The sequence below is a fragment of the Drosophila suzukii genome, chromosome 3 (genome assembly GCF_043229965.1).
Source record: "Drosophila suzukii chromosome 3, CBGP_Dsuzu_IsoJpt1.0, whole genome shotgun sequence".
NCBI classification, from domain to species: domain Eukaryota; kingdom Metazoa; phylum Arthropoda; class Insecta; order Diptera; family Drosophilidae; genus Drosophila; species Drosophila suzukii.
The window spans coordinates 91,056,030-91,072,242 of record NC_092082.1 but is presented as its reverse complement, the minus strand read 5'-3'; the positions used below and the strand labels follow the sequence as shown (position 1 = coordinate 91,072,242).

Sequence of the window (16,213 nt, the reverse complement as noted above, 5' to 3'; positions counted from 1 at the left end):
AAATATATGTAGTAACAAGGTTAATGTATCCATGACGTGTTAATACAAAGTTTGGCTGACATAATTAAAATGGAAAATGGAAAACCTAAAGTCTTCCCATCGTTATGCAATGTCCATGGATGACTAGCATATAGATAAAGTCAGATGTTTATTCCACATTTGTTGCCGAAATAACTCTGGTCCAATATCGGGTTCGTTGGATATTTATGCGACACGAAATCCGCCCGATCTCTGCGTACATACCATAACAGATCTATAGATTTGGAATTCTCGACGCTCTATTCATATTGCACAATGTGCGGGGCATTTTGAAAAACAGAAAAAGAAATGTGGGCAAGGCAAAACATCGAGTATATAGGCGTAAATGTCTATTTAGACATATGCTATATGTTGAGTATACGTATGTATGCCGCCCGATGCCAAGGGAAATGTAGGTGATTTCAGCGCAAGAGGACACCTTTGGGAGGGTGGCCTCTAGAAACGAGATGGGCCGACCCGAGCAGAGCAAAATAAAAGAAAACAAAACAAAATCTGAAGATGGGGAAATGTATCCACAACAGAGAGCCAGCCAAAATACGAACCAATACGAATCCGAATCGAAAGCACCGAAATAAATTCCGAACATATGTATAGGCTTCTGCTGCCCAAAAGCCAAAGCCGAAGCATTTTCTCTGGCTTTTAAAATTAGATTTTTGATTAGAGCAGCGCCCGATGAGTAAACAACTTGGATACTAGTATACCATAGGCTATGTTATAGCTATAGCTATATCTATATGATATAGCCGCCAACACCCCGCCGATCGCCTGGGCGGACCTCGCCTTGCAGATACTAAAAAAGGCAGCACGAATATTGCAGATACAGATACAGCGAATGCCGAATGCCACCCGAAGACGCCCAAAGTTTGCCGAACCCCCAACGAACGGCCCCAATGGTAAGAAGAAGCAGAGCTCCTCCGAGCTCTTAAAACATCATTGTCTTGGCGATAAAATCAGCCAGAGATTCAGTGTGCTCTGACGGCTCGACTCGATTAGACAACACATCAAAGTTCAGCACCATGGTAAGGATACGTCCCGGAATATATCACCCGAACTGAACTGAACTGAACTTTACCGAACTGGATCCCAGTGCCTGGATATATGCAGCAAGGATAATGCCAATCAGTGCATCAGTGAATCATTTGCATTTGAGAAATACTAAGAAGATACGAAATATGAAGTGAACTCGAACTACAATGGTGACCCCAACTCACCTTTTCGAATAGTGAGAATAGTGCAGACGATTCTATAAATGGATCGATCGAAGTCCAAGTGTTATGCGTCAGTAACGTAATCCGATATCCTCGTCGGGGAGCGAGCGAGACGGCAAGTGGCGCACGGCGGAGAGCTTACGTAATATGCGTCCGGTTTATTTATAGCCAAGTGGAAAACTTTTCGCCCCAGATACATAATTCAGGCCTCAAAGATTCCTCTAAATGGAAAACTTCCTATGGATAACTTTTAACTTAAGTAATTCTGATGGTAGATCCTTCAAACTTCCTGCACACTTCCTAAGAGTTTCCTCGAATTGAAAATATTTCTATTGGACAACTTTCAAATGAATTAGTTCTAATGTTAGGTTTTTCAATCATTATAAATGAATAGATCCTTCAGATCTAGAACTTTTAAGTTCTGAGTTTCAATAGAAGATCTCTAAATGCTGACTATAGGACCGACCCGATTACGTGTATCCTTACCCTGCCGAGCCCCTTACTAATGAAACTCCTTCTTTATTCCCGCAGGCCGATGAGAAGAAGAAGGTTAAGAAGAAGAAGACCAAGGAAGAGGGTGGTACTTCCGAAACCGCTTCTGAGGCCGCATCCGAGGCAGCAACCCCGGCACCAGCTGCCACTCCTGCCCCGGCCGCATCTGCCACTGGTTCGAAGAGAGCGTCGGGCGGATCCCGCGGCTCCAGGAAGTCGAAGCGCGCTGGCTCTTCGGTCTTCTCTGTGTTCTCCCAGAAGCAGATCGCCGAGTTCAAGGAGGTGAGTTTCGGCAGACCCAACTTCATATCACTCCAAGCCCATCCGATCATCCCACCATCCCATACCATACCATCTATATACCATCCATACTTGTCAAAATACCAAGTCACCAACCCGCTCTTTCTTTCTCTCTATCTCTCTGTCTCTGTTCGGAATTGGATCGATTGGATCGATTAGGCCTTCCAACTAATGGATGCCGACAAGGACGGTATTATTGGCAAGAACGATCTGCGCGCTGCCTTCGACTCCGTCGGCAAGATCGCCAACGACAAGGAGTTGGACGCCATGCTGGGCGAGGCTTCGGGTCCGATCAACTTCACCCAGTTGCTGACCCTGTTCGCCAACCGCATGGCCACCTCCGGTGCCAACGATGAAGACGATGTTGTTATTGCTGCCTTCAAAACATTCGATAACGATGGTCTCATCGACGGTGACAAATTCCGCGAAATGCTCATGAACTTCGGTGACAAGTTCACCATGAAGGAGGTCGATGATGCCTACGATCAGATGGTGATCGACGACAAGAACCAGATCGATACCGCCTCCCTGATCGAGATGCTCACCGGCAAGGGTGAAGAGGAGGAGGAGGAGGCCGCCTAAGGCAACCACCGATCACATCCTAACTTCTAACTCAGCATCCATACAGCCAGAATCAGAACGTTAAAAATCAATCAGTCAAATCAGTAATAATAAACGTAATTAAAAGAAACGCTCGTTTACATATGTAGATTCTCAGTATCTTGTAATCTCTTTTTTGTTAACCATCACCAAGAACCAAGTACCAAAAACAACACCACCAACAAAGATCAACAACATCCGATCAGAACTGAAAATGAACTTCTTCAGCAACATTTTGGTAGCGATCAGAACCATTTACCATGTATCTGTCCATCATAGTTAGGGATACTTACGATCACGTTCACTGTCACGGCAAGAACTGACGCGTTAGTTTTCTAGTTGATTTACTGTTAAATTTTACACGTAAAATTTATAAAACAAATGCTATCTATTTTATTTAAAACACCTATAAAATCAACAAAAAAAACTTAAAAACAACAACCAAGCCGTGTCTATTTTTATACCGCTGAAGAACCTCAGAGAGAGATGATAACCAGATCGAGATCGAGATCGAAAAGAGGATGTGATGATATAGGGAGGACGAGGATAAGATGACGTTGATGGGTAGTCAGGCTGGATTCGTTAGCTCTGGACCCACGAGTTGAATTTGAATTTGAATACGATTATGAATACCGTTATGAAAATGAATATGAATTTTTAGCCAGTTTTGTGAGTTTAATGTTTTTGATGTTCGTTAAATCTCGCAGGACCAGGAGAGAGAGAGGCAAACCTATAGCATACTATTGTTAGGGACATTTAACTGAGAGCCAATTATTTATCCTTCTATCAACACAATATTTATCGTTATGCATATCTATCTATATCGTTCGTTACGCAGTTTCAATTTCAATATCAATTACGATTATCAGTTATGAGTTATCAATATTATTGCAAGTTATCGAGAGTTAGGCTAATAACAGAGAAACACTAAGTTCATTCACTCAAATTGTTTAATGCGAATTTACATAACTTAACCACAACCACCACAACTTTCTGCTTATGAACTATCAGCGTTATAAACCACCCAAACAAAAACAAAACAAGAACCCAATATGATATCTGAAATATGAAGAAACGATCAAACAACCAACCCAGTGTTTCTAGTTAATGCGTTTCGAAGCTTCGAGGAGGATCCTCCTCCCCCCTGGGATTTAGTGGGGCGGAGGGGTTTTAGTTTGAATAAGGTACCCTCAACCAGTAGTACCTAGGCTGATCGGAAGAAGCCACTATATACTACTATATACTATGTACTAACACCCAACACTCAGTACACTCGACACGAGCACACACCACACACTACATACACACCAATCCATTTCAAAATGCAACATGCAACAAGTTGTTAAATGCGAATCGAATCTTTACTTCAGTATAAATTAAGCTATACACGGCAAGATGAGAAAATTCTGAAAATTTTTTAACCCGGTCAGAAATATTAACAGAAAACAATCTAAAAAAAAGAAATGAAAACAAGTAACTGTTTTTATACAACATAACTAGATGATGATACGATGACGAAGTCTTGGAATAAAGTATAACAGAGTCGTCTTGAAAAAAAACTACTAAGCCATTGAAGTTTGACTTTCTCAGGGGAGGGGGTTTTGGGGGAATGGACCTTACTATATCTGACTCAGCTGAGCCGTGCCGGAAACCAGTTCCAGGTCAAAACAAAACCACCGATAAAGATGGGGAGTTGGGGAGCCAACAAAGCAGTGGGAAACTCCCCACACTTGGCCAAGTCGATGGCCAAAACCGAAACCTTCGAGCGACCAGTTTACAATTGAGTTTCGAGGCGCACGCATGCGCGATTGCCACATACATTTTAAAAGCACTTGGTTGCGGAATCTGGTTATTCCGGGAGGGAAAACCAGAACTATGGTTCAAGCGGGACACCTTTTGTGGATCACTTCGGTCTGCTGGATTGCATCATGGATAAGTGGAGGTAAGTGCTGGGAATCGAACCAATTGCATTGTATGCAGATCTTGCGTGGCGAAGAAAATGAAAGTATCTCACGTCGAGTCTATGATATCCCACCATACTCTCGTGGGCACTGGAAAAAATGAGAAATAACTTATGAGTAGTCATTTTTTAAGAAACCTATAAAAAATTCTATTGAAAAAGATAGGATCAGCCAATTAAATCAGTTTTATTAAAAAATGTGTTTTAAAGAAACAGGGTTTTAAAAGCTTTTCTTAGAAATAAGCTTATACCAAATTTTTTGAAATTTATTATTTAAATATTATTTCTTTTAAGCTTTTTAATTATTTTTCTCTCTGTACCTTTGTTATACCATAACTCACCATAATCTCGTTTCCCCACTCTCACTCTCTATTTTTTGTGGCTCTCAGCTGATGCACAGCATCTGATCGCATATATCTCGCAGAGGGGTCTGCATGGAGAGATTACTTTTAGGCAAATGAATGCCTCCACGGTGGAGATCAAGGCCAATCTGGAGGCCACTCTGCAGTATCCCGACCAGGTTTGGAGTTGGGCAGTACGCAGATTCCCAGTGGATTACTCCAATACCGATCCCGAAGAGCGCTGCGAACTAAGTCGCTTGGGATCCCAAGTTGTATCCTTCGATGAGGACCTAGAGTACCTGGTGCTACCTGGAAATGAGACTTCCACCTGGGAGCGCAACATGCAGCTGATTGGAGATCGAGGGATTTGGGGCAAGTCGCTGGTTCTCACGGAGGTTAACTCTAATTTCCGGATCTGCGCCACCATCACCACCATTCAAAGTTCCGTAGAGCATATGGCGGAGGCTCGTTTCAACACACCTGTAGCGGGATCTGTCCATTTCCGTTGGTTGGCTCCAGCGGAAGGAGCTGTTGGAGATACGTTGATCTACTCGGATCTTTACCACATCAGGGAGCAACCACCTGCTCTGGAGGAGGATAAAAGTCAAGCTGGACCCTTCACCCAGCATCACTGGAAGATCTTTGTGACGGATATCTTCAAACATGATCACCATCGCACGGAGGACAACTGCAACTTCCTACAGCTGGTCTTCGATCCCCAGGGTGGTGGAGCTGGCAAGGGAATTGGTGATCTGGATGCCCGACTGGGCAGGATTGGAGTGGCCAAGAACGCCCTCCGTTCGCCACAACGCAGTGTTTTCAGGGATGCTCAGCTGGCCCTGTTGCCCTCGGATCTTACCATTCCACATAGGACTCTGTACCTGGTACTTTTTGATAACCAGCATCCGGATTCGTATCTGGCTTGTACCAAGATTCGTCATGTTCAACCGTTGACTTACAAGTAAGTGGGATCTAACTAAGATTTTTTAGCAGAGTTTTTAGTAATTATATTACTTTTTTCAACCCCAGAACTTTCATCAACTCTGGTGGAGTCAAGGGAGAGGTCACCTTCACCCAGCGCTCCAAATTCGACCCTACTTTCCTCAATTTCACCTTGGGAGCCCCACTTTCCCAGCGTGTGAGTCGCAAGTTTGCCGAAGATGTTGCCGCCTTTCGGATTCACAGCCTGCCACCAGTGCCTCAGAGGATGGGTCACGAGGACTACTGTTGGACCACCGGGGAGATGCATAATCCTCGGGATGTAAATGATAACATACCACCTCCTGGCTATGGAACCCAGGAGCAGTATCCCCTGGGCGATCTCTCGGGGAAACTGCAGGGTCGCAATAAGGGTTACTTCCATCAGTATGTCTTGCCAGGAACGAGCTCCGAGTTAAATGGCCTATACTGGGATGTCTTCCTGCCCCTTCAGGGACGGCATAGCATAGACCAAAGGAGCCTCGTCATCTACACCTTCAATCGAACTGATGTTTCCAAGATTACCAAGATGATCTGGGGTTGTTCCAGCCTGGGGCAATATCAAAGGAATGGTATATATCAGCAGAACATGGTTACAGCTCAGGTTAGTAAATAAAATAATTCATTATATTCGTTATTCAATTTCATCTTTTTTTATGATTTTCAGGTTCTTTTCCGTTACCCAGTGGTGGGTCGTGTGATCTTCCGGCAACCGGCGGAGCAGCCTTGGCAGGATACCACCGTGCTCTTTGAGTACCTCATCCAGGCGGATGGTTCCACGCAGAATACCACCCATGATCATCGTTGGGCAATCCACAGCAATGCACCTGGAAAGGATTTCTACGACTGGCAGCAGAGGTGCATCTCCGCAGGACCTGTCTTCAATCCCTTCCGAGTGGACTGGGGCAATCGCAGTGTGGATGACTTCTGCCAACCCAGCTTACCCTCTATGTGCCGAATGGGAGCTATGGATGCCAGATCGGGAACTTTAACCATCGCTGGAGGAAGAAGGGTGGCCCAGAAGATTAGCCGAAGGATGTTTGTAGATGGTAATCTGCCGCTCTCTGGAAGGCACTCAATCCTCGGTAAGTCCCTGGTTATTTATGAGGATAGTGGTCCCAAAGCCAGAGGGGAGAGATTGGCCTGCTCTGCGGTGATTGGACATTTCCGGCGGAAGGTGGTGGCCAAAGAGTGGTATGCCAATGGAGATCCCCTGACTGTTAGTGGTCGTGTGGAGATTACCCAGCAATCGGAGTACGATGTCAGCAATGTGGAGGTGCAGCTCAAGGGATTGCAGGATAATTCAGGATATCATATACACAGGGTAAGTATTTTTCAATTTCTGATCAGAATCTTTAAAATTTACAAAATTCCTAATTCCAGACCCCCGTGGAAGCCAATCTGGCTTTTCCCTGCGAAGCTTCCACTTTATATGGCCACTGGAACCCTTTCGAAGTCAATCCCAAATCATCACCGCCCTCCAAAAGAGGAACAACCGATCAGTACGAGATGGGAGATCTGAGTGGGAAGTTTGGAGGTCTTGAGGGAGTCACCCAGTTCGAGGATGCCTACAATGACACGAATCTTCCGCTCTTTGGCTACAACAGCATTATTGGAAGATCTGTGGTTATTCAGAAGAAACAGAAGAATGCGCGTTGGGCCTGCAGGTGAGATACTTCTTTTCTTCCCAGACTTTCTTGTATTTAAACCTCTTATCTTAGTACCCTAGAGCGTGGTTATAGTCCCAGTGAGGCCAGGGAACTCAGGGCCATTGCCTCCTTCCATCATCCCACGGGATATGCCTATGGTTATATAAAGATGACGCAGTTGATACACAATGATGGTAGCCAATCGGAGACGGTGATTGAGGTTAAATTGCGCCATCCGGGCAAAAACGATAGGAACTCGACGAGAAACCACAACTGGCAGATCTTTGTTAATCCCGTGGGCGTGGATGCAGCCGTAAAACCCACTAATACACGTTGTGTGGCTGGAGGATACGTTTGGAACCCGTACTACACACAACTGGCAGATCCTTTAAATGTTTGTTCTCAAATTATACTAAGGGAATTTAAAATTGTAATAAGAATCTCTTCTGTAGCTGGATCTCTATGAACAGGAGTGCAGTCCGGATAATCCTTTGCGCTGCTATGTTGGCGATGTCGGAGCACGTTTGGGAACTATAGGTAAGGGATCTTAAATCTTTCTTTAAATTTGGCAGTTTTAATTGTTAATAACTTATATTTCTAGACCTTGGAGGCGAAAGAGTTGTCCTCACTGACTCCAACTTCCCCTTGGAAGCTCCTGTAGGAGCCATTGGCCGTTCTATTGTGATCTTTGGACCTGATAATTCCCACGAGAGGTTCGCCTGTGCAAATATAGAGCCTGATCACAATGTCATCAAATACATAAACCTGCAAAAGCCACCTCGATTTGTGGTGTAAGTATATATTATACCAATTGTACCCAAATTAGTATTGCCTGATAAAATACATTATTTAGTGCCCAGTTTCTGGAGGAGTTAAGAACCGTGATGGGCATTCCAGAGTGGATGTTGGATGTGGATGCCCGAAAGACCAAGGAACTTCATGGAGGCGCTTGTATCCAGATGATCATCCACTTTAAGGGACCTCTGGCCCACCGATTGGAGTTGGATATGTCACGTTTGATAGCCGCCGGGAGACTGGATGCCCCTAGTCTGTTCATTCCAGGTTATGTGAACCAAAAGAGAAAGGCGACCATCTCATATCGCACCTGTGGTGTAAGGGATACCAATGAGAAACGTAAGTAGTTTTGGTATGGAGGCTGGAATCATAAATAATATATTATATCTTTACAATAGGAACCAAGAACTTCAGGGGTAGCTTTTATTCCAAAAGCTCAGCTCCAACCAAACCAAAGCCTTTTGTATTTGCTTTCGTAGTCATTGGCTTAGCCCTTAGGTTCCTCTAACTTATACAACTAGCGTAATTTTGTCAAATACTCAAATCGATTTTAAATAACTCAGTAGTCACTAGCTTAGTTTCTAGATGTTTGTAAAATTGAAAGCTTTTCTTATGTTTTAATTCCTGTAAATATTATGTGTACAGTAATTATTATCAAAATTGTTGTTTAATAGATATTAAATGTAGTCATTATACTGCACTCGGTAATTCCTGTGCATGCATTTTCCTTAAGATTTTAAAAACGGAAGATACGTTACAAAACACGTGGTGTTTAACTTGGTGGTGGATTTACTTTCCCTTCATAGCCCAGAAGAACTGACCTGGGAATTCGAGCATATTCCACCACCCATGGAGACCCACCACTTGTGGTTTATTTCTGCGCATGAGTCTTGCCCAATCGATTTTTCAGTACATACATACATCCCCAAATTCAATCGAGGGCAGCCCGTCTTCGGTGTTAGACGCACATTTCCAGCCGACTCTCCAGAATGCAGCTGATTCTCGTTGCGACCTTGCTGTCCGTGGCACTCGGCAGCTGCAGTGCCTCCATAGCTGGACCCTTTATATTCTGGGGTCACTCCAGGGTATCCGGGTTGCAGTCCCAGGCTTTGGTGGACTCAAACAGCAGGGAACTGCCGCTGACGCAACTCTTCACGGAGGCCAAGGCGATTGTGGTCTTCGTGCGGAACTCCACCAATCGACTGGAGGGCACCAAGTATCCCAGGTTCCAGAATCTCGTCAAGAGCGGAGCTTGGACCTATCTGCCCCAAAGGAGTCTCGCAGCGGAACCCTTTGGTCTAAATGCCAACATTGAGGTGAGTTATGTGCTATAAAATATTGAATTTGTATGTATTCGTGGGAGTCTTTATATTCTATAAAATCATATTATATTAGAGCTTAAAATATTATCTCTAAGAGCAAAACATATTATTTTTAGAAAGGTCCCTTCTTATATACCCGTCTTATGCAGTTTTTATAAATACCCTTTCATTTCATAGGTGGTGAGTCTGTCCGGACACGGAGAAGAGGATGACTCGGAGATCCTGTCGGCCTACAACGAAGCGTTGAACACCTACGGCCGCGGGGAGGTGCTGGGCATCCTGGCCAGTCGCGAGGAGGAGGCCCACTTCCTGGCCAAAAGGGAGGCTGCTCCGGCTGCCGAGGAGGAGGAGAAGGAGAAAGAAAAGGAGAAGGATAAGGAGAAGGAAAAGGAGAAACCCAAGGCCGCGGAGGGAGGAGAGGAGACCGAGGCCAGTTTCATCTACGTGGCCGAGGGCAACAAGGCGGTGCTGAGCCTCAATGGACCCCTGGAGCTCCGGCTGACCAACGACTCCCTGAGGCTGGAGGAGCACATCAAGCAGATCACCTTCGACGATCAGCGGGCCAAGGGATATGGCCGACTGAGCATCACCTTCATGCACTCCGGGGAGAAGTGCACGCTGCGCTTCAAGTTCTCCCTGATCCGGGGATCCTGGACATTGAGGAATGTGGAGGTGGAGTATCGAGAGCTGAAGAGTGTCCTGGTGGCCCGTGGTGATGAGTACACGTTGCCCAATGCCCCACTGGGATTCTCCTATCGCTGCTCGGCGGAAAATGTCCACTTCCTGAATCCCGCTAAAAATGAGACGATTCAGGGCTTGATCCTCAGTGATTTCCAAGTGCAACCCTGGCTAAATGGACGCCAGGAGTACGGCGAGGTCTACGATTGCGTGGGATTCGTTTCGGCTCCCATCCTGGCAGGACTCTTCGTGGTCACCCTGCTTCTAGGGATCCTGGGACTCGGAATCTCAGCCATGCTTAGCATGCACACACCCAATCGATTTGAGAGTTCGCGCAGCAAGCAGTTGACCTTCACCATTCAGGAGTAAGGATCTCCGATGACCCAAGAGATCTCCGACAGCCATGTTCATCCAGATCACCTATGTGGCTTTCAAGCCCCTGGCTCTGTTCACCCTGGCCATCGAGCTCTTCCTCATCCATCTGCTCTTCGTGTTGATCGTGCTTTATGTGTATGTGCTATGGTACTACTGAAAGGTCGAAATTTCGAAATGAACGATCAAAATATATATCCGCAATGAAAGCCCAAGTCAGTGAAGTTTCCTTGAAGTGGAGTTAATACATGAAATATTTGTTATAAACAAAACTAAATATATCTGCCATGTACTTTTACAACATTTCTCTATTAATCCAACTTATTTACATATTTAAAGGGCTTTAAATAATATTACATATACCATTATACCAGCTATAAAAAGTGAAATAAGGCTATAATCTAAAGAAAATCTATAGGTAAATGAGTTCTGATAACAATAAAGCTTGCATTTACTTATTTCTGATATGGCTGGAGGAATGTTATTGAAAACCATTTATATCAACATGTTCCCAATACATATTATCTTTACAACCGCCTGAGCCTCTCTCTTCGATCTCAAGCCAAAGTTCAACCCACAGGAAAAAGTGAAAAGCGATGAAATTCTGCACAGACTGCCAAAAAAGGATGAGAGGAGTCTGGCTGGAAATTCTGGTTATCTCGGCGGCGGCTCACTTTTGTTTTTACCCATTTCCCTCGCCAGCTCACTTTCATTGGATCCGTTGGATTGGTCCCACAGCGGCCGAGTGCGCAATTAAGCGATAGAGATGCGTGCGGGAGCTGGATTTGTGCACTGGAAAAATCTGAAAATGTGGTATAAATAAACCTAGTAAATAGTAATTTAGGCGCATGCCGTAAGGTGATAATTCCCAGTTAATGATTCTCATTTCCGCTTAAAATATACTTCATATTTTCCAATAAACTTTTTTTGTTGACTTTAAGATACTATCTGTTAGTACGTATGAACTTGATATAAAATGTTTTTAACCTTAGTATCTACCACCATTAAACTTTGAACATAAATGTTCTTAAAACTTCAAAGATGTATATCTCAGGATCGAATCATGCTAGGTCGGAAATCCTTTTTTCAAGAATTATTCTCCCTGTGTATTAGTATCTGTATCTTTCTCTGGACCCCAAGTCCGAACCAAGCCCAGTCTGGTAGTGTGAGCCTCGTTTATTTATGCATCATTAAGTCACGCCAATGGCTCGTTTGGGCCACTTTTGGTTTATTTTGCGTGTGCGTTTGTCCGGCCAGTTTTTCGGTTCGATTTCTGTTTCTACGACTGACACTCGACACCCAAAAGAAGACAGTGGACAGTGGTCGCTGCTGGCTGTGGGCCACCCACTTTTCTCCACAGATTTCCCAAAAATATATGTATATGGATGCAGCATCCCCATCTCCGCCCGTCGAAAAAAGATAGAGATGCAGATAAAGATCTGGGCGACTTATTGTTGGGATCGGGAAGTGGGTCGCCTTCGATTGCGTTCACTTTTCCAGCGCGGCTTTACTTTTACTGTCAACCGAACGTGCCCCAAGTTGCAAGTTGATGGTGGCCAGTTCAGTGACTCAAAGAGAGAGTGAGAGTCCCGCACCTGATTCTGTAATAAGAATCGCGATCGCTGGCAAAAGTTTGTGAAAGTTGTTGCCAAACGGCTGGCCAAACCGAGCCGAGCCAAAGCGAACAAAAACGCCTGTCAAGGAGCCGCGCATATCAGCCACATGATGCGAGCCACGGAGTGGATGCACTGGGAAAAATCTTGCTATTAAAAGGTATATTAAAAAAATATTTTTTATATTTTGTATATATTTATAATATGCGTTTTCATCAGTCTATCATGTGAAATTAAACTGTTTTCATTCCTAAAATAATCCTATCATCCCAATATCATATTTATTTATAAGATATTTTCAATTTACAATAAATTCTCCTTCAGTAGATTTATAGTCTTAAGCTGGCTAATAAATCGAATGAATAACTAAGATATTTTATGGTATTGCAGATTTAATTAAATATTTGGATATGTCGTGGCTTAGAAAACCTTTCATAATTCCAATGGGTAAGATTGGTTTGAAATCCCATTGGTTGTTAGAAAGGTTTCGAAATTTTGAATGGAAAGGTACTTCTTTATATCACCCACGGTCTTCAGGCTTAATTCATTAATATAGGAACTTATAAATGGCATTATTATAAATTACATTATTTCTCTGTCGGCTGGGAACATCAACTGGTATTGCCTTTCAATCTCAGAAGGGGGCTAATTTCTCCCTCATTCAGCAGTCATCGATGTGATGAGTGCGCTGTCCATTTGATTTAATTGCAAGTTGCCACCACAGTAGGCGCTTTCCTCGAGGGCCTTATGTAAGAACTCAATCCGTAAGGGACCCCAGATAATGGGGCATGAAATTGAATTATTTTCACGGAAGCTAAAGGTGAGAGATTTGAGGCGCGGATGCACCACAATAGAGTGGGTCTACGAGGGGGGTTTAATCAATTCAAAGGGCTGCAACAACGGAAATGGGCTTTGTATCTGCAGCATTGTATCTTTGTATCTGCGACGATTGCAGTGATTTTTATCTGCGAGATTCGTGCACTTGGCTCGGTGAGGTAATAAAATTCATGAGGATTACGAGTGCATCTTGGGATGATCAGTAAGTAGTCCGTCTGCGGGATGCACTCAAGTAGTTTCTCCTCCAGATTGACCAACTTCTCCCGTCCTCTGTGAAATATATGGTCATGGCTCAAGAAATCGGGCCAAGCGATCAATCCTAACGATCAATCCAGCCGCTGAAAGTTGCAGTCATCCCGAGTCTGCAGTTTGCAAGTGGCCATAACTAGTTGTGGGTCTCATAATTACTCCGCTCAATATTTGTGTTAAAGTTTTACGATTATTGCCACATTTTTCCAGCGAAAGAGAAATCGCCAATTGGCAGGATTGGCAGATGTCGCTGGTTTCTGCCGCGTTTCGTGGCACAAACAGTTGCCCCAACGAGCTGACAAATAACTAATAGCAAAGAAAAGTGCACAGGCGCACTCGAAATGAAATGGAAAAGCAAAGTAGCGAAAAAAGGCACCTAAAATTGGCGACACTTCGCACATGAACATGAAGTGTGGCTCGTCGAACAGCAAACATTACCATTAACCATTAACCAACGGGCGACAATCCGATGCGTTTAGTAAATCAAACCGTTAATTACTTGATTTGGTAAGCGGTTTCCCAATGCCTCTGTTTTTTGTTTTTCCTGCTCTTTTTCTGTCCCCCATTTAAACAATTTCTCGCAAATATTTGCACACCTGTCTGCCGCGCAAAAGTGAAATGCGTTTAGAAAGGAAAAGGAAGATCTGTGATCTTCGGACCACTCGCTCCCCAGAAAAGACGTACGGATGGTGCGCTCCATTGCCGGAGACCTTGACTTATTAACACCCAATCGTAGAGACCTGGTATTTTGTTGGATTACGGCTGATGAGTACGCTAACTCCGCCAAGATGTACTAGTATTTTCATTTTTATGACCGTGTCGCAAGCTTAACGCCCTGTTAAGCCGGCTAAATGCAAATGCGGCACATAGTTTGCCGCGAATAAATGGGCTTGATCCGAAACCCCATCTCCGAAGACCTCTCGGAAAATACCCCTTTATTATTCCAACTCACCTTTGTGGGAGCTCGTTAATTGCTCCGCTTTGGCTGGGTTACAGTTTGTGGAGCGTCTTCCAATTGCGCGCAACTCTTGAGGGTGGCGCAATTTTCGGCCCCTTTAGGGGGGCCCGGGGTTTTATGGGGTCTTTGGTTTTGGTTTTTGATCTACATGCATGCAGATATACCGTTTGCCCCGAGGCCGAATCTTTTGGCCAAGGCGCTGGCAATGGGCCGCCCCAATCAGTTGCCGTCGATCTCGGCTCATTCTGGCTCATTTTCCCCCACCACGAAATCATTATAGCTACTTATGATTTTATAATATAGTTCTGTTTTATTTTCAAAGGTTATAGAAAATTCCAGTATGTCGTAGTTTAGTTTTGACATTTCTCGTGTTGATACATACACATAAATATTTTTATTAACATCATTAAGCTCATATTTTAAAATATTTAAATATTTTAAATAATTTACATTTTAAAGCCCAATATAAATTCGTGTAAATTCAATTTGCAAATTAGCGTATTTTTCCCTGTGCATGCCAAGCGATGGGAGTTCGGAGTCAACACCTGCTCGCTTTTGTTTTTGAGCCAACATTTTTCACCGTTTGCCACTTGTGCCGGTGAAATTAATCCGCCTCTGGCATTGGGTAATTAAGCTAATTAGCTGAGACTGGGCTGAAACCCGAAGTGCAGCCCACCCAAAAGCCATGCAAAAGTGAAGCAGAAAGGTTTCTAAGGCCTTTCCCACAGTTGCATCATCTGAAGTCATAAAATCGGCAGATTCTTGTATTGGAACTATGGATTTTTTGCGGCTCAGCATCTGTAGAAAGCTCGTCTTTTATCCGATTTCCTCGGCAACTTGTTGCTGCCAAAACCGCACACACTAACCCAAATTCCCCAATCCCAAGATGCGGACTGCCCCCCGCGAAGGCGTCCATTATTGCAATTAAACTAACAATCGGTAAATGGTAAGATGGGAAAAGAGCAGCTGCATCTGCACCGGTGGCTTTTTGGCTTGGTGGCTTGAAGGCTTGCACTTTCCGCTCGAAGCGGCGAGCGCTTTAACTTGGCCAAAAACAAACAAACATCGGCCATTAGTTGGCTCAATTCAAATCGTCGGGCGGCGGCAACAGCTGCCACTGTCACTGGTACACTTAAATCGGATATTCGAAAAATATATTATGTTATTTATATTTATTTACTATTATAATAATAATAATGTAATCTTTTGGAAACCAAAAATTTTTAACTAGTCCATATACATTGTTGTTGCTTACCATTGGTAGATTGAAAAAAGTGGCTTAGAGTCTAAAATGTCAGTTCTTAGTTATTAACTATAAATGAACCTTATGTAGCTTTACTTATAGGATAAGTCTTGATTACAGATTCCTTTTATCCCTAAATCTCTTGTATAAAAACCAATATATTAAGTTTTGGAATAAATCCTATAAGATCAATTAAAATATTATTAAAAGGGTATGAATATATATGTCTGTATGAATATAAAGTTACTAATCTTAGAAGGAAGGTTCTTAAAAATATTATTTAAAAATTGAACTAGAAAAGTAAGACTTGTTTTGACCCTTATATATCCAGCTTAAGATCATTATTTTGTTCTGTGTATATCTTAACTTGTCCAAAACGCTTCTGCAGAGGAGTTAATCTCGGTGGGTCTTCGTGAGGCTCTTTGGGCCTCTCAGCTGCCTTGATCTGCGCCTTTTGAGCCGACTTGAGCTGAAGGTGCGCACTCTCCCCCTCTCTTTCTGTCTGTCCCTCTCTCTGGGCTCTCTTTCGCTCCCGTTAGTAACCGACTGTCTGTACCGCTTTGGTCATGACATTCGTTC

The 16,213-nt window shown here is 43.7% G+C and overlaps 3 protein-coding genes across 14 annotated transcripts in view; all 3 read left to right on the top strand.

Moving 5' to 3' along the window:
• Mlc2 (myosin light chain 2) overlaps positions 1–2,730 on the top strand; it is a 272,717-nt gene extending 269,987 nt beyond the window's left edge. For 7 of the 12 annotated variants that reach the window (XM_070996190.1, XM_070996185.1, XM_070996189.1 and 4 more), the window contains exons 2-4: positions 1,005–1,058; positions 1,779–2,021; positions 2,199–2,730. In XM_070996190.1, the coding sequence (XP_070852291.1) occupies positions 1,056–1,058; positions 1,779–2,021; positions 2,199–2,621 (669 nt within the window). In that variant the 5' untranslated portion in view covers positions 1,005–1,055 and the 3' untranslated portion in view covers positions 2,622–2,730. Of the gene's footprint in view, positions 1–863; positions 933–1,004; positions 1,059–1,778; positions 2,022–2,198 lie in introns of those variants that run through there. The other 5 variants (XM_070996188.1, XM_070996180.1, XM_070996182.1 and 2 more) reach the window with 2 other exon arrangements.
• Positions 2,731–4,411: 1,681 nt separating this feature from the next.
• Rsod (Related to Sod) lies at positions 4,412–9,065 on the top strand. The gene is made up of 10 exons (XM_065866989.2): positions 4,412–4,581; positions 4,989–5,901; positions 5,970–6,522; positions 6,586–7,242; positions 7,302–7,585; positions 7,640–7,961; positions 8,020–8,104; positions 8,169–8,358; positions 8,421–8,701; positions 8,761–9,065. The coding sequence occupies exons 1-10, from the start codon at positions 4,440–4,442 to the stop codon at positions 8,868–8,870; spliced, it is 3,537 nt and encodes a 1,178-aa protein (XP_065723061.1). The 5' UTR covers positions 4,412–4,439; the 3' UTR covers positions 8,871–9,065.
• A 213-nt stretch (positions 9,066–9,278) lies between these two features.
• VhaAC45RP (VhaAC45-related protein) lies at positions 9,279–11,201 on the top strand. Its single transcript, XM_065866992.2, has 3 exons — positions 9,279–9,678; positions 9,862–10,706; positions 10,753–11,201. Exons 1-3 carry the CDS (start codon positions 9,352–9,354, stop codon positions 10,892–10,894), a joined length of 1,314 nt encoding a protein of 437 aa, XP_065723064.2. The 5' UTR covers positions 9,279–9,351; the 3' UTR covers positions 10,895–11,201.
• Positions 11,202–16,213: the final 5,012 nt, after the last annotated feature.